The sequence below is a fragment of the Arachis duranensis genome, chromosome 7 (genome assembly GCF_000817695.3).
Source record: "Arachis duranensis cultivar V14167 chromosome 7, aradu.V14167.gnm2.J7QH, whole genome shotgun sequence".
NCBI lineage: Eukaryota > Viridiplantae > Streptophyta > Magnoliopsida > Fabales > Fabaceae > Arachis > Arachis duranensis.
The window spans coordinates 29,131,821-29,158,257 of NC_029778.3; the positions used below are offsets into that span (position 1 = coordinate 29,131,821).

The window sequence follows — 26,437 nt, forward strand, 5'->3', positions numbered from 1 at the left end:
CGCCACCATCACTAAGGTGGACTCATTCCTTGTTCTTATTTCTCTATTTTTCGATTTTTAAGCTTTATGTTATCTATGTTTGTGTCTTTATTACATGATCATTAGTATGTAGTAACTATGTCTTGAAGCTATGAATAATTCCATGAATCCTTCACCTTTCTTAAATGAAAAATGTTCCTAATTCAAAAGAACAAGAAGTACATGAGTTTCGAATTTATCCTTGAAATTAATTTAATTATATTGATGTGGTGACAATACTTTTTGTTTTCTGAATGAATGCTTGAACAGTGCATATTTTTTATCTTGTTGTTTATGAATGTTAAAATTGTTGGCTCTTGAAAGAATGATGAAAAAAGAGAAATATTATTGATAATCTGAAAAATCATGAAATTGATTCTTGAAGCAAGAAAAAGCAGTGAAGAACAAAGCTTGCGAAAAAAAATTTTTGTGAAAAAAAATATAGAAAGAAAAAGAAAAAGCAAGCAGAAAAAGCCAATAGCCCTTAAAACCAAAAGGCAAGGGTAAAAAGGATCTAAGGCTTTGAGCATCAATGGATAGGAGGGCCGAAGGAAATAAAATCCAGGCCTAAGCGGCTAAATCAAGCTGTCCCTAACCATGTGCTTGTGGCATGCAAGTCCAAGTGAAAAGCTTGAGACTGAGTGGTTAAAGTCGTGATCCAAAGCAAAAGAGTGTGCTTAAGAGCTCTGGACATCTCTAACTGGGGACTTTAGCAAAGCTGAGTCACAATCTGAAAAGGTTCACCCAGTCATGTGTCTGTGGCATTTATGTATCCGGTGGTAATACTGGAAAACATAGTGCTTAGGGCCACGGCCAAGACTCATGAAACTAGCTGTGTTCAAGAATCAACAAATTTAACTAGGAGAATCAATAACACTATCTGAAATTCTAAGTTCCTAGAGATGTCAATCATTTTAAACTTCAAAGGATAAAGTGAGATGCCAAAACTGTTCAGAAGCAAAAAACTACAAGTCCCGCTCATCTAATTAGAATTAATATTCATTAATATTCTGATATTTATAGTATATTCTCTTCTTTTTATCCTAATTAATTTTCAGTTGCTTGGGGACAAGCAACAATTTAAGTTTGGTGTTGTGATGAGCGGATAATTTATACGCTTTTTGGCATTGTTTTTAGGTAGTTTTTAGTAGGATCTAGCTACTTTTAGGGATGTTTTCATTAGTTTTTATGATAAATTCACATTTCTGGACTTTACTATGAGTTTGTGTATTTTTTTGTGATTTTAGGTATTTTCTGGCTGAAATTGAGGGACCTAAGCAAAACTCTGATAAAAGGCTGACAAAGGACTGCTGATGCTGTTGGATTCTGACCTCCCTGCACTCGAAATGGATTTTCTGGAGCTATAGAACTCCAAATGACGCGCTCTCAATGGCGTTGGAAAGTAGATATCCAGAGATTTCTAGCAATATATAATAGTCCATATTTTATTCGTGATTAGATGACATAAACTGGCGCTCAACGCCAGTTCCATGCTGCATTCTAGAGTCAAACGCCAGAAACACGTCACGAACCAGAGTTGAATGCCAAAAACATGTTACAACTTGGCGTTGAACTCCAAAAGAAGTCTCTGCACGTGTAAAGCTCAAGCTCAACCCAAGCACACACCAAGTGGGCCCCAGAAGTAGATTTCTGCATCAATTACTTACTTCTGTAAACCCTAGTAACTAGTCTAGTATAAATAGGACATTTTACTATTGTATTAAACATCTTTGGTCTCGGTTTTATTCCATTATTCATCTTAGGAGACTATTGATCACGTTTTGGGGGCTAGCCATTCGGCCATGCCTGGACCTTCATCACTTATGTATTTTCAACGGTGAAGTTTCTACACAACATAGATTAAGGGTGTGGAGCTCTGCTGCACCTCAAGTTTTAATGCAATTACTACTATTTTCTATTCAATTCAGTTTATTCCTATTCTAAGATATTCGTTGCACTTCACCATGATGAATGTGATAATCTGTGACACTCATCAGCATTCTCACCTATGAACACGTGACTGACAACCACCTCCGTTCTACCTTAGACCGAACGCATATCTCTTAGATTCCTTAATCAGAATCTTCGTGGTATAAGCTAGAATAAATGGCAGCATTCATGAGAATCTGAAAAGTCTAAACCTTGTCTGTGGTATTTCGAGTAGGATTCAGGGATTGAATGACTGTGACAAGCTTCAAACTCGCGATTGTTGGGTGTGATAACAAACACAAAAGAATCAATGGATTCTATTCCGGCATGATCGAGAACCGACAGATGATTAGCCGTGCCGTGACAGAGCATTTGGACCTTTTTCACTGAGAGGATGGGATGTAGCCATTGACAACGGTGATGCCCTACATACAGCTTGCCATGGAAAGGAGTAAGAAGGATTGGATGAAGGCAGTAGGAAAGCAGAGATTCAGAAGGAGCACAGCATCTTCATACGCCTATCTGAAATTCCCATCAATGATTTACATAAGTATTTCTATCTTTATTTCCTGTTTATTTATTATTATTATTCGAAAACTCCATAACCAATTATTATCCGCCTAACTAAGATTTATAAAATGACCATAGCTTGCTTCATACCAATAATCTCCGTGGGATCGACCCTTACTCACGTAAGGTTTATTACTTAGACGACCCAGTGCACTTGCTGGTTAGTTGTGCGAAGTTGTGAAGTTATGTTTGGACCATGGTATCATGCACCAAGTTTTTGGCGCCATTACCAGGGAGAGAACGAACATGAATGCCATTATCAGAAATCAAAATTTTGCCTATCAGCGTCAGAGAAAGTGGATGGAACTGCTGAAGACCTATGATTTCGAACTGAATTACCATCCAGGAAAAGCTAATGTTCCCACACACACACACACACACACACACACACACACACACACACACACACACACACACACACAGCCCTCAAAATAGCAATAACAGAAAAGTCCTGTTTTTCCAAAATAATCCTCTAAAAGAGATGATATACAACATAAGGTACAAAATTGAAGAATAAAATACATAAACTAAAACAGAATATAAGACCCAAAAGATAAGTCTTCGCTTCCAAGAGAACAAATCCAGCACGCTCAGTAAGGTGCGTCATCTCTTGCATCTAAAAACAACAAAACATATATAGAATGAGAATCAGAGGTTCTCAATATGGTCAAAGTACCCGCATAAATAATAAATGATGTCCCGAAAAGCCAGAGGCATTCCAAAACTCCAACCACTCATATTGATCCTAAAATTTTCACTAAACCAGAATAAGGTAACTATAACTAAGGAATCTAATCTAACTCTTCACTTTCCATTCTCTTCAAACCTCCATTTTACCACGTGGAATAACCCTCAGCGTTTTCTCCACCAGCATTAGGGATCTCTCAGAAACAAACACAAACAAGACAAACAAGAAAAACACAAATATAGAAATAGATATGGCAAATAGATCAAATAGTAGTTAGTTATAGATAAGCAATTAGGCAAGCCAAATAAATGCATACTCAAACAAAATGTACAAGTGCATATGATGCATGACTGCTCTATGGCCGATGATATCATCTGTCGGTTATACAACCAAACCCGACATGTTTGGTAGCGAACCTTGGACAGAAACACCACCTCGTGGAGCAAGTGAAACTAAGCCACAACCCTTGCATACTACCTGCTTAATTTAGAGCAAGTGGAACGAACCACTACTCCTGTATACTACTCAAGCGGGTGTTTACAAACTCAACCCGGATCAAGTGGAACAAACCAGAATCTTGCATACTATCCAGGCATCTCAATAGCTAACCTAGAGCAAGTGGGATGAACCATAACCTTTGTTACTGTCCAAGTATCTCAGTTACTAATATAGAGCAAGTGGGACGAACCACAACCCTTACATACTGCCCAGGCGTCTCAGACATTAACCCGAAGCAAGTGGGACGAGACACAACCCTTGCGTACTGCCAAGATATTTCAATCATTAACCTTAATTCCTTATCACTCAATCAACTTCATTCATAATAATAATCACGTTCATCATCACATCTCAATCTCATAACCATTCACATTATCCTCATAATCATAATCAATCATTCTCATTATCATATTTATCCCTTTCATAACTCAACATCTCAATATTCATAGATATGCTCACACACATAATTCTCATCATCATCACCTCATTCAACAATATCATAATTGTCTTCATCACATAACTCGTTCATCATCTCATTTTTAACTCAATTCATTACTTCACAATCTCCTTCAATCTCAATTTAACTCGCTCAATATAGATTCGCTCTTATTCCGAAACCTAAAAAAAACTAGCTATCAGACCTTAAACAGGGATTATGAAAATTTACAAGTTTTTCTAAAAGGTCAAACATTTAAAAAATAGAGTTTTGTGTGAAAAATAGGTCTTGTGTGTATGCATCATTGCTATGCATACGCACGCACCAGAATGAATTTCCAGCCTGTGCGTAAGCATTATTGCTATGCGTACGCACAACTTGTAAATTTCCAGGGTGTGTGTACGCACAAGTCTCGTCACATGTCTTGTTCTGTGCATGCATATGATAGGGTACATGGGCACCCAAACTAGAAATTCTGGTTTTCTACAATTTAGAGTATTCAATCCTATCCTATGACAACTAGCCTAAGTTTTCACGCAACATTATATATCATCTACAAGAAACCAAAATTATATCTTGGCCGATTTCTCCCAAAGCACAAAACACCAAACTTCAAGCTTCCAAAACTCTCAAACAACTTCCATAAGTTCCAGCCACCAAAGCTTTGTTCGAAGTACTCCAATTCACCAATTTGGTTTCAATCAACATAATATTCACCCTAATTTCATATAATTTTATCTTATCAATGCTAGAGTTTACCAATTCATCAATTCACAAGGGTTTAGAGTATCCTTACCTTACCTATTGATGATTGGGTAAAATTCAACAATTATCTAAGGATAGATTTCACCAAAATAATGAGAATCACTTAATACCCTTAACCAAAATGCAAATTCTGAATGGAAGAGAAAATTGAAAACAAAATATAAAGTTTCTTACCATTTTGTTTGGATAAAATTGAAGAGGACCTCGAGACGATTGCATGGCCACAAACATCTCGTTAATCGGAACTCCAAATTAAAAGTTATGTGAAAATAAAATTGGAGGTAAAAAGAAATTAGGTTATTGCTCTTCTCTTCTCTTTCTCAGCGGGAATAATGAAAAAGAAGGCGGAAAAAAGGTTGATGGAGACTATATATGGAGCTAGGTGAGTAGGTTTGGGCCTATTTAGATCCGATTCGTTCGATTTAGTCCGTTAATCCAATTTTGAGTCAAAATCTTTAAAATTAACGTTTTAATTTGTATTTTAAATATTTTTATTTTTTTAAATTATAAGATTTAATTTTTTAATCTTTTTAACTTATAATTAATTATTTATTAATTTACCTTATTTTTATAATTATAATTTAATACTTGTTATTAAGCCAAGATATAAAAAGAACGGGGAAAAAAATTGCCGTCACAAAGAAGAATATTTTCCAACAATAAGTATCTAGCCAGGTAGGATTATACTTTTGTATCTAGCCAAACAAATAAATAAACAAGATTTCAATTCCATGTGGAATGATGACGTGTCATCCAAATCTTACCACATGTCTCTCCTTCTTCTTCTTATCATCGCCTCACCACCTCCCCTTTATCAATATTCTCTCTCCTCCCACAAACAATAACATTCACAACTCACCAACATCCACACATTTTCACCGCCATAGTTTTTAAGAGTATAACACGTACATTCACCATTTTTTATTATTGCAAATAGACAGCAAATCAATGAACATGACATCGTTAGAGGCAACACCATAAACCACCATTTATGAAAAGAGCTGTAATGCTTGCTTACCGTGACCATTCATCGCTATGCCGCAAATAACGACACCCCAAGAAATAACATCCTTACGCACAATCATGTTGAAAATCTTGAACCCCATTTTCATGTAACCACACTTAGCATATATGTTGAGCAATTCATTCCCAATATTACCATCAATCACAAGGTCACACCACCCATTGTCCCAAATTCGAAGCACCCTCAGAAACACCTTTACCCATTGCACTCATCTTTGTGTTCTTATTAAGAGAGACTAAAGTGTAGTATTATGTTTTTTTTATTTCTCTTCAATTTGTTAATGTTAGTGATTGTTAATATTATTTGTTGGGAAGGGAGGACGTTGATAGAGGAAAGATGGTGATACTGATGGTGAGAAAGAGAAGGATCAGATAATAGAAAGACCCTTCTTAAGTGGCAGTGAAAATGTGTGGGTGTTAGTAGGTTGTGAATGCTGTTGTTTGTTGGAAGAGGGAGGGTGTTGGTAGAGGGGAGGTGGTGATGGCGATGGTAAGAGGAAGAAGGAGAGGCATGTGGTGAGGTTTGGGTGCCATGTCATCACTCTGTTGATAGAATTGGACAGAAGGACCAATTTGAGTCACGCCTTAAAATTTTAGGGTATAAATTTGGTCAATTAAAAATTAGAGGATCAAACTGAATCAATGATCAAATTTTGGGGGTCATTTAAGTATTAACTCTACAGATTTTAGGTATATTTGAGATATAAAATAAATATCGAAAATAGGAATGTGAACGCAAAATACATTTTTAGTGGTTTTCGAATCTCAATCCTCGAGATACATATATCTTAAGCTAGGGTATATATGGTCTGGTCCGGCTCGAAAGCTCGGTCAGGATCCGAACACTTTAGGGACTAATTTAGTGTGAGTTCATCAGATATAGGATCGGACAAGAATCTCAAAAGTAGATCCGATTATTATTTAGGTTCGGGTCCGGGTCAAGGCAAACTCGAATTCATCCGACCCATGTGCATTCTAAGAAGACTAAAAAAAGTATATATATTTTAAATTAATTCTAATACTATGTTATATTAATTATAAATTTATTATTTTATTTTTAATCACACTTAGTTGAATTAGAAAATAAATCAAAGAAGCACGAAATTAGAATTTATAGACAAATTCAAATTCAAATATGGATATCAACTTCTTGATAACAAGTATATTTTTTCTTCTTTATAAATAAATACATCATAATTTTTTGACATAAAATTTATCGAAGTCTGAACTTTATCGATTTAGACCTAATTATAGTGTGACCTGAAAGTACTATTATTTCACCGGATTTAAAGATGGGTAAGAGTCTCAAAAATAGACTCAGTCATTATTTAGGATCGAATTCGGGTAAAGATGAATCCGATTTCACCCGACCCATTATTCCCCTATCTTAAGCTATATAGTCAAGATGTTTGTTCATTTGAGAGGTTTTGTAAATTTTGAAAAATTTGGGCACACTTTAATTTTAATACTAAAAGTATATATGAAGTGCTGGAATTATATTTGCTCAAGGGATATTAACAGAATAAATGTAATGTGGCACGTAACGGAAGCATTAAATTTTGATATTAGTTTGTCTATCTCTTATTTTAATTAGTTAATTAGTTGATGTATTAAAATATTTTGATTTATTTAATTTTAGTTGATATATTAGAATAATTTAATTTAATTAATTAAAAAAGTGTGAGAATAATAATATGTTAGATTAATTTATTTTAATTAATCAGTTGTAATTCAATTTAAGTAGTTAATGTAATCAATATTTATTTGTTAATTTTATAAATTGTAAAATATTATATTTATTAGTAGTTTAAATTTTGTCAAAGTGCTATACAAAAATTCTATAAACACCCAGTAAATAATTGCTTAATTCGAAAATGGTATTTTCTTCTATTCGATTTTAAAATTCTGTATTTAGCATTCTTTTAAATGTTGTAATTTTTCACTGTCATGAGAATAGCGTCTTTACTCCTAAATCTATGGCCCACTCAAAATTTTACGACGTTATCTGTGTTGTAATCTTGTTCTTTGTCAAAGTTAAAAGGATCATCTAATTGCATTGCATCCAAATTAAAAGTATGATAATGACTTGGAACATCCGATAATTGCAAAATGGCCAAAGAAAAAGGAAGAAGAAGCCAAGCACCCTACCAGCTGGAATTTTTGACACATACTCCTCAGAAGAATCACTCTTCTTAGACGACCCGATTTTAGCAACATAATTCGAATCAGATTTATTATTGTCTTCTTCGACACTATTGGGAGGTTTGGCAAAGTGAATCAGTATTGCTGCTACTGGGACTTCCTATAAGATTGAAGAGGACGGCCCACAACCACTACTTACGTTGTTTAGTATGTACGTTGCATATTACCCTCACATGCTGATTAGCTTCGACAAAAAAATACCCTATTAAAAAATTCTCAAAATACTAATCAATTTCGACTGAAAATGTTTTCTACACAACTCTCCCAACTTTCTTTAAATTTATTGCCTCCATGTTGTTTAAGAGTATATTTTTTGACGAATCTAAAGGATCAAGACGATAAATGCGTAGCATCAAATTATATTGCACTCAAATATCACCCTTTTCTTACCGTTTTTTGTAAATCTTTTGGAATAAACTATAAAAAAAAGGGGCCTGCTACACATACAAGTAAAAAGGCCGTACAAGTTTTACAAGTTATCAACCTAAACTTCATTAACACGCGCATTAACTCATTTTGAATGGAGCGTAACTACACGCGCCCCACTCAAACGGTTCCTCTTCGTCTTCTTCTTCTTCTTCTTCTTCTTCTTCGTTTTTTTTCGATTTTCTCTTCGTTTTTTTTTTCGATTTTCATGGTTTCTGAAATTCTTCTTATTCTTCTTGCTGCACGTTCTTCTTCCTCTTACTCTTCTTCTTCTCCTTTTCTTTCGTTTCTGCACGTTCTTCTTCCTCGTTTTCCTCTTCTTCTTCTTCTTCATTTACGTCTTTTCTCTCTGTTTTCTCGTTTTTTTCGATTTTTCATGATAAAATCGTTTTTGAAGAAGAAGAAGCAACAGAAGATGAGGAGGAGAAAGAGAAAGAGTTCTGAATTATGCATAAGATGTACTTCAACAAAATTTGGGTGTATTTTCTTAAATCCTTTGGGTGTATTTTCTGTAACCCTTTGGGTGTATTCCTATAATCGTTTGGGTGAATTCTTGTAACCGTTTGGGTGTATTTTCTGTAATCTTTGGGTGTATTTCTGTAATCATTTGGGTGTATTTGAGTGCTATCTGACTGATATCTATGGGTGTATCTGACTCATATCTATGGGTGTATCTTACTGATATCTATGGGTGTATTTTTCATTTCAGAAAAAATGGTAGGCATTACAGAAATACACCCAAACGATTACATAAAATACACCCAAGAGATTACAGAAATACACCCTAACGATTACATAAAATACACCTAAGAGATTACAGAAATACACCCAAACGGTTACAGGAATTCACCCAAACGATTATAGAAATACACCCAAAAGATTACAGAAAATACACCCAAAGGATTTAAGAAATACACCAAAAATCATGCATAATTCAGAACTCTTTCTCTTTCTCCTCCTCATCTTCTGCTTCTTCTTCTTCTTCAAAAACGATTTCAGAGCTTGATGTCAAAAAACAATAGAAATCGAGAATAACGAAAAAAGAAAACAGAGAGAAAAACACGTAAATGAAGAAGGAGAAAGAGAAGGCAAGAAACAAAAGAAAAGAAGAAGAAGAAGAAGAGGAAGAGGAAGAAGAACGTGCAGCAAGAAGAAGAAGAAGGTGTAATAAAAATGTGCCGCAACAGTATGTGGAGGAACTAACGTCAACGACGAAGAACAAACCAGTGAGAAAGGAGGAGAAAAGAACGATCAAAAAAGAAGGAGAAAAAGAAGGGATGTAGCGCGTGTAAGGGATGTAGCACTTGCAGCGAATTTTGGGGGGTTAGAGTTTAATTGACTTGTAATACTTACAAGCCCTAATCGCTTGTATGCAGAGTTTTTCCCAAAAAAAAATTATTACTAACCATATGTACAAAGAAGGAGAAAAATAGAGAATAGTAAGATAGATATAGAGAATAGAGACTCATACATAAATATACACATATGCCGATTATATTAGCTAAAATTTCTTTCTTACCATACTTCAATACTCATCATCCACTTTATGTACAACCACACAATTGTATCATATTTTAGGTGCAACTATTTTCTTGTTTTTTATATAATATATCATATTCCTTATACACAGTATTCGATTTGTGTTAGTATTGGTTTTTTAGGCTGTGTATCCTAAATGTACAATGTGTATTTAAAATTGTGATTTATCTACACATTACACATTTTAATAAAAATTATATTCTATTAAATTATTAAAAAAAACGTGGAATGCATGTAGCCTCTTCTTAAGATAAGGTTATGTGGAGACAGATTGCACAGTAAGCAGGGTCCGCTAACCATAAATTCCAAGTTAGTTGACAACTTAATGACCCTCCATACTTGCTTTACATAAAAAATAATGAAACCTAACCGTGAAAGTGAAAGGTGTCATCATCATTTCCCACTTGTCTTGTGTGATGGAGAAAAATTCTTCAGTAGTGTTTGTTAAATGAATATTTTCCGACAATAAGACAAAGGGATCTGTAACGTTGTTTCACCTTTTTATGTATGATTATAAAAGCTAAGGTGAAACATAAGCGGAAGAAATCATCTCCCACCACACACAGAATTGAGATAATGGAGACCAATAGAGCAGAGTTGATCTTCCTTCCCACTCCAGGATTTGGCCATTTAGTTTCAGCTCTTGAACTTGCAAAGATCTTAATCAACTATGACAATGACCTCTCTATCACAATCCTCTACATCAAGTTCCCATTCGCTCCCTGTGCAGATTCACACATCCAATCGGTTGTATCCTCATGGCCTCAGATCAAACTCATTGATATCCCTGAAGTAGAGCCGCCACCGCAGGAGGTTCTAATGAAATCAGTAGAACACTACATCTTAGTCTTCATGGAGAGCCTCAAACCCCATGTGAAGAACACTATACAAAAGATGTTGTCATCTTATCATGACTCTGATTCAAACCCTGTTATTGGGTTGGTCATGGATTACTTCTGTTTGCCCATGGTTGATGTGGCAAAAGAACTTGGTGTCCCTTCTTACATGTTCATGACATCAAATGTTGGGTTTACTGCTCTCAATGTTGCTCTCCTCGAACGCAAAATCGATGATCCGTTCACCGATTCTGATACTGATTTGTTGATTCCAGGTATATCTAGTCCAGTTCCTTCAAATGTTTTACCTAGTCCTGCATTTAATAGAGATGGATATGCTGCATATTATAAGCTTGCTCAGAGGTTCAAAGACACCAAAGGGATCATTGTTAATTCTTTTTATGAGGTAGAAAAGCATGCTATTGATGCGCTGTCTGATGTAAAAACAACTCCTATCTATGCTGTTGGTCCTTTGATTGATATCAAAGGTCATCCGAATCCGAAGTTAGACCAAATGCAGCATGACAAGATATTGAAATGGCTTGATGAGCAGCCAGATTCTTCTGTTGTGTTTCTATGTTTTGGGAGCATGGGAAGCTTTGGTCCCTCTCAAACAAGAGAAATAGCGACGGCGCTTCAGCACAGTGGAATTAGGTTCTTGTGGGCTATGTGCTTGCCGCCAAACTCGGACAATACAGATAGAACCTTACCAGAAGGGTTTTTGGAATGGATGGAAGGCAGAGGAATGATATGTGGTTGGGCACCACAGGTGGAGGTTCTTGCTCATAAGGCCATTGGTGGCTTTGTGTCGCATTGCGGGTGGAACTCTATTTTGGAGAGCTTATGGTTTGGGGTGCCGATATTGACATGGCCTATCTATGCGGAACAACAGTTGAATGCTTTTCGGATGGTTAAAGAATTTGGGTTAGCAGTGGAGATGAGACTGGATTATAGGACTGGTAGTGATGTTGTAATGGCAGATGAGATAGAAAATGGGTTGAAAAAATTGATGGACAGAGATAATGTGGTGCATAAGAAGGTGAAAGAGATGAAAAATATGGCTAGAAAAGCTGTCCTTAAAGGTGGGTCTTCTTTCACATCGCTGGGAGAACTTATTAATAATATGAAAGGCAGCAAGTAATGGGCAATAGCTGTTGTTGTATTTGGTGTTGGTGCTTTCTTATAATCAACATACGAAGCTAAATTATTTAAATGGCTATGGCCTGTCTAAGCCATTCTTTAGTGAAATGAGTTGAAAATTGTTGTAGTAGTTTGTTGATCAAGATTTTATTTGAGTAACTACTACTATTATTCTATCAATTCTATATTGCTTTTCAATTTTAGCCCTTTATGGTAAAAGATCTAAGCCCTAAGTTACCTGAAAATGTCTTAAGTATGATTGTTTCAAATTATAGCTCTTAGTTTAGCCCAAATATAAATCATACCTAATTTGATATGATTTTCAATTTCATTGTCGTAGATTGTCTTCTAATACTTTATAAAAAATTTCAGTTTTATGCTATTTTATAAAAAAAAAAACTATCATTTGTACCCATGAACTTTACGAACGTTGACAAAAGTATTCGAGAAAAAGAAAAGTGACTTTTTACCTATGAAAGATTGGATCTGTCTGTCGATAGTACTCGAATGTCAATAAAACGTTAGCTCCATTAAGTTAAAAGCCAACATGGCACGTTAACTGCTTACCTGACTTTTAATTTTTAATTTGAATTTTTTTTAATAACCTTCCAGGTGGATATAGAAGAGAGAGAGAGAAACGTTAGAGTCACTTCGCACCATTCCATCTTCTTCCTCACCACCCTTATGCATGCCCTAGCAGAGAGAGAGACGTGAACCACGTAATGAACCCGACGCCACAAACCAATCTGCCCAACCGCCTCCATCTGCCCAAAACACCACCGGCGACCAGCATCGCCCAATCCTTCTTCCATTTTCTTCTCTATTTTCCTATTTCTTCCCTCCTTTACGCGTAGTCACTCTGTCTCAGCATGAACAGCCCCTGCTTCGCATCTTCCAGTCTAGTGAGGAACCAAGGGCGGCGAACTTTTGTGCCGATGCGACCGCCGCTCCTCCGCCTCGCCCAATTTCTTCGTCCTTCCCTTTAATCAGCGCAGGTTCAATTCCCTTTTCCTGCTTTCTTGTCTTTCTTCTCTTTATTTTTATTGCTTTTTCATTCTGTTTTAGTTATCTGGGTAGGTTAAGTTACATGATTTCTATGTTTTGGAGTGAATGTGTTTGCTGTGGCTAAATTTTGTGGGTTGTTTGATGCCAACATAGAACTAAACACGCTGTCTGAATTTGCTGCACACCACATGTTCGATATATCGCCTGAATGAAGTTTTTTATTTAAACCTTATATCTGATTAGAATAGGGTTTAAGTTTTGTTTTCATTAGGCATTTTAATTCACAAATATGCAGTTTTCTGAACTTCGTGATGATGATTGTGATTAAAAATTTGGTTATGCGCTAGTTGAATGTCCTTGTTGAACACCAAGTTATCTATATGTTGTTGTCACTCAATGAAGAGATACCTACCTAACAAAATGTAATTTGGTAAATTCTTCATATTTTACACAGTTGAAAATAATACCACCACCACCATAAGATAATTATAGTTTTCAGGGGACATTTTTCTGAAAATATTCAGTATTTTACACGGATTGGCAGCAAGTATAGCCTATTACATATTCCTCACCAAACATTATAACATGTATATCTCAAATCATTATTCTATAAATCAATAATTGAAACTCTATTTTTCATTTAATAAATAATGGAAAGGATTAAGGGATGTATTGGGCTGATAAATGCAGTTTAGCTAAAATTTCAAATAATGTATAACTAAAATTGTACTAATTCTGAATTATTCTAATAAATTTAAATCATATCTTTTTTATTGTGTAATAAATTTATAGAAACAATAGTCATTTAATTATTGAGTGAATCATATTTTATAATTTAATAATTAGAAAAGTCATAAACATAGTCCAAATTTTTTCGTGAGTCAAATTTAGTGAAAATAGACAATTAAGTTTTCCATGAACCAGGATTTGTTCATTTAGTGGTAATAGACATACGTATATAATTAATAAGATTTACATGAATAATAATATTTTAAGAAACTAATTATCATGTTAATATTTTAAATTTTTATCTATTGGCTAACTAAAATATTTTTATCTATTTTATGTTAAATATTTTTATCTATTGCAGTTTAGCTTCTCTTATTGCTTGTCTCAAATAAAGTGCAACTGTTTTCTGAACTTTTTGATGATGATTGTGATTAAACTTTGGTTATGCGCTAGTTGAATGTCCTTGTTGAAATAGTAGGTGTATTGATATGGAATGTTCATTCTTTTTTTATTGACAGAAATGGCTACCACGACGCATATCACATTAATAATACACCATAGAGGTAGACTTGAAAGGGGATCGGATGGCAAGTTGTGTTATGCAGAAGGTGAAATTATTGAGGTGGAGAGAGCTAATGTGGATACTCTGAATGGCTTCTTCATTAGTGACCTACTGAAAGACATTGGGTATCCAATCATCTCCGATTTCTACTAGCGACAGCCTAGAATAGAAATTAAAGGTGGTTTGAGGCTTCTGCGACTTGACATGGATGTCGTTAAGATGTATGAAGCTGCTGTGGAGAATGGGTATAAGATTGAATTATACACAGAGCACCCAATTAGTCAAGCAGATGTTGTAGATACGAATGAAGAAGCTGGTGTAGAAGCACCTGATCAGGTTAATGTAACTCCATCAAGGAGGAGGAGGAGAGTTTGTGTCATGAGGACTCCAACCCCAAAGAAGGCAATAGGTCATAGAAGAATTCTTCACCTGGAAGGGGTACATACTGAAGCCCACATTACAGAGGAGACCCATGGTACAGAAAAGGCCCAACCAGATGCCAGCCCAAATCCATCAGTTCCAGCTACACCAAAGACAGTTCATGTATCTGAAGAATCTGCTACACCAAAGCCGTTTGGAAAGGAAGAAAAAAGAGAGCAACTATTGGAGGCCCTTCCCATCCGGTGATGAAGATGGAAATGTCTATGAGGTTCAAAGGCTACCTGTGAAGGTGAGTGTTGACTTGGGGAGAAGGACTTGTTCATGCAGGTTATGGCAGCTTACTGGACTTCCATGTAGGCATGCATGTGCTGCCATTGCATACCAAAATCGCAGGGCCGAGGACTCCCTTCACAACTGGCTTACTATGGGAGCATACAACCTAACATATCAGTGGACAGTTCAACCTGTCCCAAGCCAGGAGTACTGGGAGAAGGGAAACCACTATCCATTGTTGCCTCATGTGTATAGAAAACCTATTGGGAGACCTACAAAAAAGAGAGACGCTCGTATAGATGGTCCTAGAGAGAATCCTGATCCCCATAGAGCAAAGAGGAGATATGGCCCCATTAAATGTACATATTGTTTGAAGGTATAACCTAACATTCCATGTCTCATTTGTTTACTTTTGCATATTGGTTGTATTGTAAAGAAATTAAAATTGTAATTATTGCTACTGTTTTCTCAGACTGATCATAACAGCAGAGGATGTGACAAGAAAAAAGAAGCTATGGCTAGTGGAGGAGCTGCATCAGGTAGTGGTAATCAGCATCAGGGTGCAGCAGCAACAACTGAAGGTATGGGTGTTGATAATCTTGATGAGGATGCTGTCAGAGAGCAAGAGATGTATTGGGAAAAGACTTTGGAGGCAGCAGATGCTGAAGCATCAGCTTCAGATTCACCCAGTGTAAGTTATTTATATCCACTATCTTCTTCTACTTATTGGCATGAAGATAATTTTATCTTGCATTAAAAATTTGAGCTAATGCAATTATCAACATTTATAGGTGAATGTTGATGATCTGAACTGTGTGAATCCTTCTGAAGAACCTATGGCAGTAAGACCTCCACCTTCTAACTCCTTTACTGCATATGTGCCACCTAGACCTATCATAAAGCCAACCATGTCCAAGAGACCAATTAGGAGGAGAAATATTAAGAGGTCACCACTGTCATAACCTTCTCCCCTCAGACCTACCCCACCACAACCTACTACCATAACGCCTACCACACCACAACTTTCTGTTGTTAGGCCTACATCACCAACTAACCAACCGCCTCCAAGAGTTACCAGACAAACAATGCATGGTGCAAGTCGAGGGACCACTACACGATTTATGCGATTCATGCCAACTCCACCATCCACAATTCAAACACCAGGCACATGGTCAGTACCTGGGTTCCGTCCACCAACAGGAGCATCTTCAAGTGGCAACAACAACGGGATTTCTAGTGGCAGCAGTAACTCCACACCCAACAAATAGGATTTTTTAGTCTGAATTTGTTTTTTGATGAAGTACTTGCTGTAATGAGAGCTCCATGAACTCTTATATTATGGTCTTTTTGTAACTTATGCCTAGTAAAAACAGCATACAACTTGATACTTTCATGTTCATGGTTTGTATTGGTTCTATTAGGTACATTTGATTTGCTACAGCTACATCAAACTCATACCCTCGTTTTGAGGCTTTTGTTGATAACTGCATATGAGTAAATTACTTCAAGGTTTATTATAGCTTATGGAATGAATTACTAGTTCCATTTCCAGGTTACAACTTTGCTATTTATTTTACAATACCATGTTTCTGGCTAGTTTAAGACAAATCACGACATCTATATTTCTTTTTTTGTCAAAATTGAGTTAACTCCAATTTAACAGATATCAAATACATTAACAATCATGGACATTAATGTCATAACACAACTTGACTTTTTCCACAACAAGTGAAGATAGTAACAGAATTTCGAAGTTCATCATCATCGAGACCAACTAGCTTCTAAGTTCATCATCATTGAAACCAAAAAGCTGCACAAAAAGATCCCAGGACAACATACACCATAAGCACAGTTACATATTGATTAATTGGAGTAGATTCAGCCCTACACAAATCAGTAAACTCAAAAAAAAATAGTTATAACCCATGACCTAATAGTTCTAATTTCACCCTGGAGCTTCCCTATCTTTAACAAGATCTTCACACTATTCTCTTGAATCTCTTTTCTTTGCCCAGTGAGATTGACCTCATGGTTACTACAGGAGCTATCTTGATTTTTTCTAACAAGGGCTCTTGCCAGTCCCTCCCATCCTCCGGCAATCTCATCTACCCATACAAAATATTTGCAATCCATCGTCTGTAGTGTGAAAGGGAGGAATAAGGATTCATTCACAATAAGTTAATCTGATCAGAAGCACAAAAATAAAAAGACTTACCTTTCATAGAGGACACCTTACGAACCATCTCCTAAGATTTGTTAAGGTTTCAGATTGTAGCAACACCACACCCTGTCCACAAAAGCATCTCCCAGACAAAGTCTTCTCGTCACCCCTCTTGGAAGACGAAGTCCCTTCTTCGCTGATGCTTCCATTCGAAGAACATTGGTTACCTCTGCTTCTCCTAGACATTCTAGGGTTTTGAAATTGAAATTGGGGAAACAGTTGAGGATAAATTAGGGAAATGGGTGATGTTATAACGGTATATTTATGCTTGGACACGTTAGACTGCTGATTCAAAGCCAGGTAAGCAGTTAACGTGCTATGTTGGCTTTTAACTTAATGGAGCTAACGTTTTATTGACGTTCGGATACTATCGACAGACGGATCCAGTCTTTCATGGGTAAAAAGTCACTTTTCTTCTTCCATGGGTAGTTTTGTCAGCGTTCATAAAATTCTTGGGTACAAATGGTAGTTTTTCCAAAACAAAAATCAGTTATATACTACTATAAACATTTTAAAGTTTACACATTTTTATTGTACGTATTAATATTTTTATAACATAGTAAATATTTTAAATTTATTTTAAATTTAATTAATTTGTATATAGGGGTAAATGCATATTGGATTAGATATGGTCGAAATTTCGATCTAATTTGTACTAAAATCATCAAATCGAATCAGATTCGATCCACACATTTATACATCGGATCAAATTTCATATATATTTGCAAAACATAAAATATTTTAATTTTTTAAAAAATATTAATAAAATTCTTTTTTCTATTTTTTAAATATATTTACTTTTAAAATATTATTAAGCATATCTTTTTTAAATAATAAAAATAAAATAATGCAATATATATGATAATTATTAGTTAAAATAAAACATAAAAACAATATTTATTTATTTATTTATTTATTTTGTGGATCTGCGGATATACAAGACCTGCAATTTGATTCTATTAGTGTGCGGATAGAATCCGATTCGACAGCCTTATGAGTCAAATCTCTATCTGTAGTTTTTGCATCGAATTCGAATAACACTGTAAATATGCTAAATAGATCTGATCCATGAATACCTCTTATGTACGGTGTCAAAATAAAAATGTTTATACAATAAAAAGATTTGTTTAATAATTTAAATGAGGAAAACAAATTCAGTAACTTTCAAACAATAGAAAATGAGATGCAGAAATACTGAAATAGTTGAAGGATCTAATGAATTTCAATTTATCTATTTCTGCCTATTAATTTGTTGCAAGCTACAACGAATTATCTATATATCCAATTTTTTATTAATTAGTTGTAGGCTAAACCAAAATCAAAATTTGGGGTAATGTACTTAAATAAATTAAATGAGAGAAACCTTTATCTATATATAACATTTGGAAAGTCCTTACGTGAGTGTCTAGTTTTGTTTATTATGTAAACCGTGGGAGCTAACCACGGTTTTAAAATTATTCATAAACTATGGGAGGCTTGAACGGATTTCAATTGGAAAAGTTTGAGCATAAACCGTGGCTGCTCACCACGATTTATGAAGGAAAATAGCTAACCGTAAACCGTACTTGGTCACCACGGTGTGTGAAGAAAAAGCTCTAAACATAAACCCCTCCTAGCTACCACGGTTTACATTGAGAGTACAAAGTAGTATAAATACCAAGGTTGCGAGAACCGGACCGGTCAATGAACCGGTGAAGTGACTGGTTTACTGGTTTACAGGTTCAACCGGGGTTCAACCAGTTTAATTAAATATTAAATAAAATTATTAAAAATTTAGTATATAAACACATGAAACACAATACGAGTTCCTTAATGCATTGAAGAGGAAATTATCCAATAGCTATTAAATGTACAATGATGATGCCTATACCAAATGAATTATGTAAATGGAACACAAACTTAAAAAATAATCTATAACCTCTAGAGCTCTTAGTGGCTTCAGTTCTCTGTGAAGTGTGAACTTTTCCATCTGCATTACTCGTTGACTCCCCTGCCCTGTTGCATTCTTCATTGCTCTTGACCTGCTCCTCTGCTGTGTTGCACGGTTCATCAAGAGTCATTCCATTCCCATTTTCACATTCACCATTCTGGCATTCTCTCTACAATCTTCAGGTGGAGATGCATGAGGGACATCCTCCTGGCAGGTTCAGAAGCATCCCTTTCAGATACTTTCACCACTAACACAATATAACAAAAATCAAGCACATAAAATACACCAAAATTAGATAAAATTCAAACTTGATAAATTCAGATGATACGGCAATGAAGTTATTAAAAAATCAGAGTCCCAAAATTGAACTTTTATCAAAATTTATATTCGGTAAAATTCAAAATTACAAAATGATTAATCCATATAATTAACAAAATAAAAAAATTTGAAAAGCAGAAGAACTCAAAACAAATACTCTGCATCTGAAGTTATGAATTCAAATCTGCCCTAAATTCCTCACTGAGTAAAAAATTAATTGAAAAAAAAAACAAAAACCAGAAAAATTTTTAACATAAACAATGTAGTGAAGCAATCCATCATAACACCATCAACTGAGAATCAAACAAATTAACAACAAACAAGTGAAGCAACTCAGAAATCAGAATAAATAAAATTAACAAACACAACAGAGGAAACAAATAAAAAACTAAAGTGAAAAAGGGAAGAAAAATTAGTGAAAATAAACAAGACCACGAAGATGTTGAGGGACGATGAAAATTGAAGAACTCACGGGCGATGGCGAAGAGCCCACGTCGGCACAGGTACATTCGCACTTCAGACAGAGAGGTGCTCGACACAGACAGAGGAGAGATGTCTCGGAGACAGAGGCATTTTTGATGACGAGAAAGAGGCAGTCGACGACGGGGACGACAGAGAAGACTGGCAGCGTCTGAGACTAAGAGCGAGATAGATTAGGAAATTTTGCCATTTTGGTGAGACTGAGAGTGAAAGAGAAGAGGGAAGAGAGAAGCGGAGAAGCTCGATAAGCCATGCACATCAACCACAGCTCCACCGCCTCCTTCCTCCGCCGCTACCGTGCTCCGACAAGCCTCATTTTTCTGCTACTCTCCAAAGAACCTTTGAATTAGAGATTTTGATTTTGGTGTTGGTGACACTGAGAGTGAGAGAAGGGAGAGGGGATTGGGGGCATTTGGGCTACGCGTATTGTTTTTTTTTAATTAAACCAAAACGACGTCGTTTGGTGTTTAAGGCGAAAATCGGATTTCAACAAAAAAAAATCGACCAATTCGTTCGGTTCACCGGTTAACCACCGGTTTGGCCAGTTTTTTCACCAATTTTTTGCAGGCCGATTTTAGACGTTGACCGGACCGGTTAACTGACCAGTTCTCGGTTAATCCGGTCGAACCGGTCGGTCCGGTCCGGTTTTCAGAACAATGAGAAATACATAATTCGTGGATAGTCATCACGGATATCATTTGTGCCAAACCAAAATTGTTACAGCTTGGTGGTTGAGAGAGTTTGAGGAAAAGGTTTGAAGGTTTTGGTGACATTTAGATGGTGGAGCCATGGAAGACGAAACTCGCATGTACCGGCTAAATGGCGTTGCACACGTGGCTGGATACATCGATCAAGAGGTTAGTTATTATTATTATTTTTTTATTTTTATTATTATTTTGAGTTGTTATTATTATTATTATTATTATTATTATTATTACTACTTTTATAATAATTGTTATTATTATTATTAATTTTATTTTTATTAGTATTGGGAGCTGTTAGTATTATTATTATTGTTATTGTTAGTACAATTATTCATGTTGGTATTGTTATTATTCTCATTGTTTCATTATTGTTATTATTATCATTAGAGAAAATAGAAAACCAATGTGGGTATCTAATGATTTTTTTAAATTATATTTGATGTTATTAGTATTGGTCGTATGTTGAGGATTTTCTTACCCACATTTTGCAACCTATTAGGGTTATTAGCGGTGTAAGGAGACAACAAAATATGCCTTTACACGACCGAATTATACCATATCTGGAGACCGCTGGGTTGTATCACCTCGCTAGGCTAAACAGTGAGTGGTTATCGGTTGATGAGCCTCTACTTAGCGCATTTGTTGAGAGGTAGCGTCTTGAAACCCACACCTTTCACATGCCGTTTGGGGAGTGCACCATCACTTTGCAAGACGTAGCATATTAGCTGGGTTTGCTAATCGATGGGGACGCCGTTAGTGGTTGTCTGACTGACTTTGAGAATCTGATGGAGAACGAAAGACCCGCATGACTGTGGTTTCGGGAGTTGTTTGGGGAGTTACCGCCACAGAATAAAATCAAGCAGATGACGGTGTGCTACACATGGTTCCATGAGAGGTTTCGGGTTCTCCCAACAGACGCGAGTGAGGAGACGGTGCGTATATACCCGCGTGCTTATATTCTGATGTTATTGTCATCTCAGCTGTTTGCGGACAAGAACGCAAACAGGGTTTACCTTTACTGGTTGCCTTATTTGGCATCGCTGGATGATTTGGGTAGATATAGCTGGGGCTCAGCTGCACTGGCCTGGTTGTATAAATGTCTTTATCGTGGGACAAATAGAAACATTGTTAACTTGGCCGGGCCACTACAGCTTCTACAGTCTTGGATTTTCTAGAGGTTTCCCAGTTTGAGACCTAGTGGTTTTGATGTGTTTGGATTTTCGCTTGCATCCAGGTTCGCTTTATTATTTTCGGTGCATAACTTGTTCAATTTCATGTGTTCTTGTTTGTTATGACATGCTTTCAATGAAAATTGTAGGTGGAGCGAATATCTACCGAGAAACGATGCAGGGGATCAAAGAGTGGTATCTGCACACCTTTCTTTGGATAGATTACATGTCCACGATGTGAGTCGTTTAGTGGTTGCTCTTACAAGCACTGGTTCATGTTTAATCTTCTGGTCTTACCTAACTTTAACTTGTTCGATACAGTTTATGTGGGAGCCTTATTCTTCTCCTGAGGTTGCTACTGTTGTTCATCTGGAGATACTAGTTAACGAGCACCGTAAGCTATGGACGGTGGTCACTCGCCTGATATATTTTGCTGCGATTGAGTGGCATCAGGTGGATAGGGTGGTACCGCAGTTCGGCAGTGTTCAGCATCTCCTTCAGTTGGCTCTGAACATAGATTGGCTCCATGCGAAGGATGGAAGGGGTGGAGACCGATGGTTCTCCAGATACTATCAGGAGTGGCATCAGCATTGGGAGAACCGGGTTGATTTAGTCATACCGGTCGATCGAGTAGCTGACCCCGGTCCATCAGCTGAGTACTTGGACTGGTGGGGCCGTGTGGTCCACAAATTCCTATCCCCAAATGTTACATTTCATTATCCGAGGCCGATTGTTTTGACCGAGGAGGCTCGTCACAGATTTAGTCATACCGCTATCCTCGTGTTGGGTTCACTTGTCATACTCCATCCGGTTGGCCCAGTCACACATGGCCAGATTCTCAGTTCACATGATGTCAAACCAGTAATAAAACTCTGCTTTAGTTTTTGCATAGGCAGCATTCACCAGCATCCTCCTTGCATCTTTACCTTTGAAGCTAAGGCTAAAATTCGCTGCCACATGACGAATACAGTACACTCGAAAAGCACGTGGAGGCAGCCAAGCATTCTCGGGGGCCTCAAGTTCAGCCTTGATGCCATTATGCCAGTTAGAGATAACAAGGATACCTTCCTGTGGCGTCACATGCGATCGTAGGTTGGACAAGAAGAATGACCATGACTCCGCATTTTCTCCCTCCACAATGGTGAAGGCTATCGGAAGGATGTTCGAGTTTCCATCTTGCGCAATCGCCAATAGTAACGTGCCTTCATACTTGCCATACAAGTGGGTACCGTCAATACTCACGATGGACTTGCAATGCCGGAAGGCCTCTAAGCAGGGCGGAAATGTCCAGAAATGACGATGAAAATACACCGTTGACTCATCCACCTGATCCCCAATGTGAACAGGAGAGGTCTTCAACATAGTGACTATCCCAGCCATGGTCGATTGTAACCCTAGCATCCAACGTGGCAACTCGGCATACAACTCTTCTCAATCTCCATATATTTGTGCTACTGCCTTCTGTTTTGCCATCCAAACCTTCCTGTAACTAGGCCTGAACCCATAATCAGCTTCTGTTGCTTGTTGCAAGACCTTTATCGTAACCGCAGCATCCGCCCTAACCAACGAAAAAATCCTCACACAGATAACGTGGTAATTAAGCTGACGGTGATAACTGGAAAAGGAGGTGGCCAAGCAAGTGTGCGGACCGTTGTACCTCCTAACCTCCCAAGTGCCCTTTCGTGCACGAAGCGATATGCGAATCAACTAACTACAACTCTTGCCGAACTCCTAGCATTTTTCATGATACTTCAGATGATCCGATTCCAAGACTCTGTACTCAACACCTCGACGGATGCTATAGTCCTTCACACTCAAAACAGCTTCATCTTTATTCTGGAATGATTGCCCAATCTAAAATTCTGTAGAAGAACCCGCAATTGTAGAACCTCCGTCTGCCTGTTGACCTAGAGCCTCCAAGTTTAGAGTGGAGAAGTGCGTAGGGTACTGCTGTGTGCCAGAACTTGAAGGCCCATGCTGTGCATGTGGATTGGCACCTATGTCATCATCACTGTCCCCAATGATCTCTACAGGCTCCTGGTCAGAGTCATCATCCCGCATTGCATTCTCTACTCGATCAGGTTCCTCGAAGCCTTGAACTTCATGAATTATGCCACCATTGGTATCCGCCTCAAATGCCTGATGCCAGACCCCAGGATTCTCCAACGGTACAGAACCAATTGCCTCCGTTCGATCTAAATCATCCGCGAAGGAAGGGGATGTGACCTACAGAACAGATGGTCCGGCCGCATGCATCAAACTAGACGCACCGCCTGCGGCAATCGAGCTATGAACTGGAGCTGATGCCCCAGAACTATCGACACCAAGCTCCAACTTTGCATACAGCTCGTGTATTCTGACCTCCGGAAAACTCCTAACACAATGAAACAGAACCCTAATATCTTCATCAGTCGCTAGCATAAACGTATCATACTTAACACCGGTCAAGATAACTGTGATGGAAATCTTGTAGAATAGCTTCTTCACCCACTTGCTCCCAAATACCCCAAGCTTCTGCAAAATTCTGTTCTTCACATCTGACAAAGTGCTTGATGAACTGATGAATACACTCAATGGTTCTCTGTCAGTGAACTTCACACCATATTTTTTGCTTCTTTTGATTTTCCCAGAGCAATGCACTAAGACAAGCAAACTCTCTTCCTCACTTGCCATTATGATAATGATCTCTTCAACAGCTTGAATCTCACTCACATATTTATAGAATTTCTCTCCTCATAAACCGTGACAGCTAACAAGGGTTTATGCCTATTCAAAATCCTTCATAAACCGTTGCTGCTTACAATGTTTTATGCACCTTTAGCTCCCTTAGTAAACCGTGATGGCCCGCCACGGTTTATGATCAAACCTTCTCAAACGTAAATCGTGCCAGGTAGCCACGGTTTACATATAATTTTGAAACCGTAGTTAGCTCCCACGGTCTACATAATATTAAAAAAGGACACGCTCGTAACCAGTTTGCAAATGTTGTAATCAGGTAAACCTTTCTCTGTTTTATTTTATATAAGTACATTGTCCCAAAATTTGTATGTAGTTCATTTTAGAGCGTAACGAATTACTCAAAAATAAAAGAGGATATAAATGTAAGTAATTTTTAATAAAAATATTTGTGTAATAAATCTTGTCAAATAATTTATTTACCTAAATTACCCTATTTTGTTATTCTAGATACATTTTTATAAAAATAATTAATATTCTAAAATATCCTTAATTTAGTATTAGAGGTAAAAATGGGTTAGTCAAATTTTAATTTAGAAGAAAAATTCATGTTATAAATATATAGCCAAGTCTACACTTATTATTTTCTATATGTGTTTTTTCTAATACCAAAATTCGATCTATTTAAAAGCTCTACAAATCTGTTTCATAAACTATAGTTTAAAATAATAAACTACAAAAACTAAAATTGATACTAAATAAAGTAAACAATTATTTTTTTATCATAAATGATTTAAGCACGAATAAAATTAACCACAAAAAAATAATTATATCTATAATATTATGATAAAATTACTTGAAGTGGATGCCTATTTTCATAAGACTCAGATTATCAAGAGTGGTTGTAGTTAATAAAGTTTAAAAAGAGTGTTCTTCATACGTCTATAAATAGTAGTAAAATCTAAAGCATATGATACACAATAGTAACAATAAAATCGCTTCTCTCCTTCTTTATATACTATTTTTCTCTTTCTCTCTTTTACAAATAAGTTACTACATATATTAGTAAATATATATAAATCACTTCTATTATATTGAGATAATTATATTGATGAATTTTGCTACTAAAATTATCTATTTATGCTTCTTTATTTTTATCTATTTCTTTTTCCTTATTTATTTATTTTACAGTACGTTATCAGCACGAGACTCTAATCAAAATTTAAGAAGACTAAGGTAATAAATTTTCATTATGTCAAAACTCTCCCATCTTGAATTTAATGCTCTTGATATATCTGGAAATAACTATTTATCATGATACTAGATGCTGAAATCCATCTTGAGTCAATGGATCTTAAAGATACCATTAAGGCTGAAAATAATGTATCTTAGAAGGATAAAACCAAAGTCATGATCTTCCTTCATCGACATCTTGATGAAAGATTGAAAAATAAATATCCCACACTAAAAGATCATGCAGATCTATGAAAAAACCTTAAAGAAAGGTATAATAATCATCAAAAGACAGTGATACTTCCTCAAGCCCGATATAAGTAGACGCACTTGTGTCTACAGGATTTTAAACCCATAAATAAATACAATTCAACAATGTTCTGAATTACCTAACGAATGAAATTATGTGGGAAAAAGATAACTGATAATAATATGTTAGAGAAAACTTTCTCGACCTTTCACGCTTTGAATGTGCTCCTGCAGCAGCAGTATCGAGAAAAAGAATTTAAAAAATATTCTGAGTTAATTTCTTGCCTTCTTGTTGCTGAACGCAACAATGAGTTACTTTTAAAAAATCATGAAGCGCGCCCAACTGACGTCGCCCCATTTCCTGAAGCAAATGCGACAGATTATTACCCCAGAAGAGGTAAATGGCAAGGTTTTGGTAACAAAAAAATTTATGGAAG

The 26,437-nt window shown here is 36.4% G+C and overlaps 3 protein-coding genes across 3 annotated transcripts; 2 read left to right on the plus strand and 1 right to left on the minus strand.

Moving 5' to 3' along the window:
* The first annotated feature begins 10,581 nt into the window (after nucleotides 1-10,581).
* On the plus strand, nucleotides 10,582-12,273 carry LOC107458381 (UDP-glycosyltransferase 71K1). Its single transcript, XM_016076587.3, has one exon. It carries the CDS (start codon nucleotides 10,602-10,604, stop codon nucleotides 12,069-12,071), a length of 1,470 nt encoding a protein of 489 aa, XP_015932073.1. The 5' UTR covers nucleotides 10,582-10,601; the 3' UTR covers nucleotides 12,072-12,273.
* Nucleotides 12,274-21,536: 9,263 nt separating this feature from the next.
* On the plus strand, nucleotides 21,537-22,606 carry LOC107458374 (protein MAIN-LIKE 1-like). The gene is made up of 4 exons (XM_016076579.1): nucleotides 21,537-21,760; nucleotides 21,992-22,079; nucleotides 22,164-22,523; nucleotides 22,568-22,606. Exons 1-4 carry the CDS (start codon nucleotides 21,537-21,539, stop codon nucleotides 22,604-22,606), a joined length of 711 nt encoding a protein of 236 aa, XP_015932065.1.
* A 667-nt stretch (nucleotides 22,607-23,273) lies between these two features.
* On the minus strand, nucleotides 23,274-24,515 carry LOC107458373 (uncharacterized). Its single transcript, XM_016076578.1, has 4 exons — nucleotides 24,078-24,515; nucleotides 23,742-23,981; nucleotides 23,593-23,678; nucleotides 23,274-23,400 (listed from the first exon to the last, which is right to left on the minus strand). Exons 1-4 carry the CDS (start codon nucleotides 24,513-24,515, stop codon nucleotides 23,274-23,276), a joined length of 891 nt encoding a protein of 296 aa, XP_015932064.1.
* Between the last annotated feature and the right edge of the window lie 1,922 nt (nucleotides 24,516-26,437).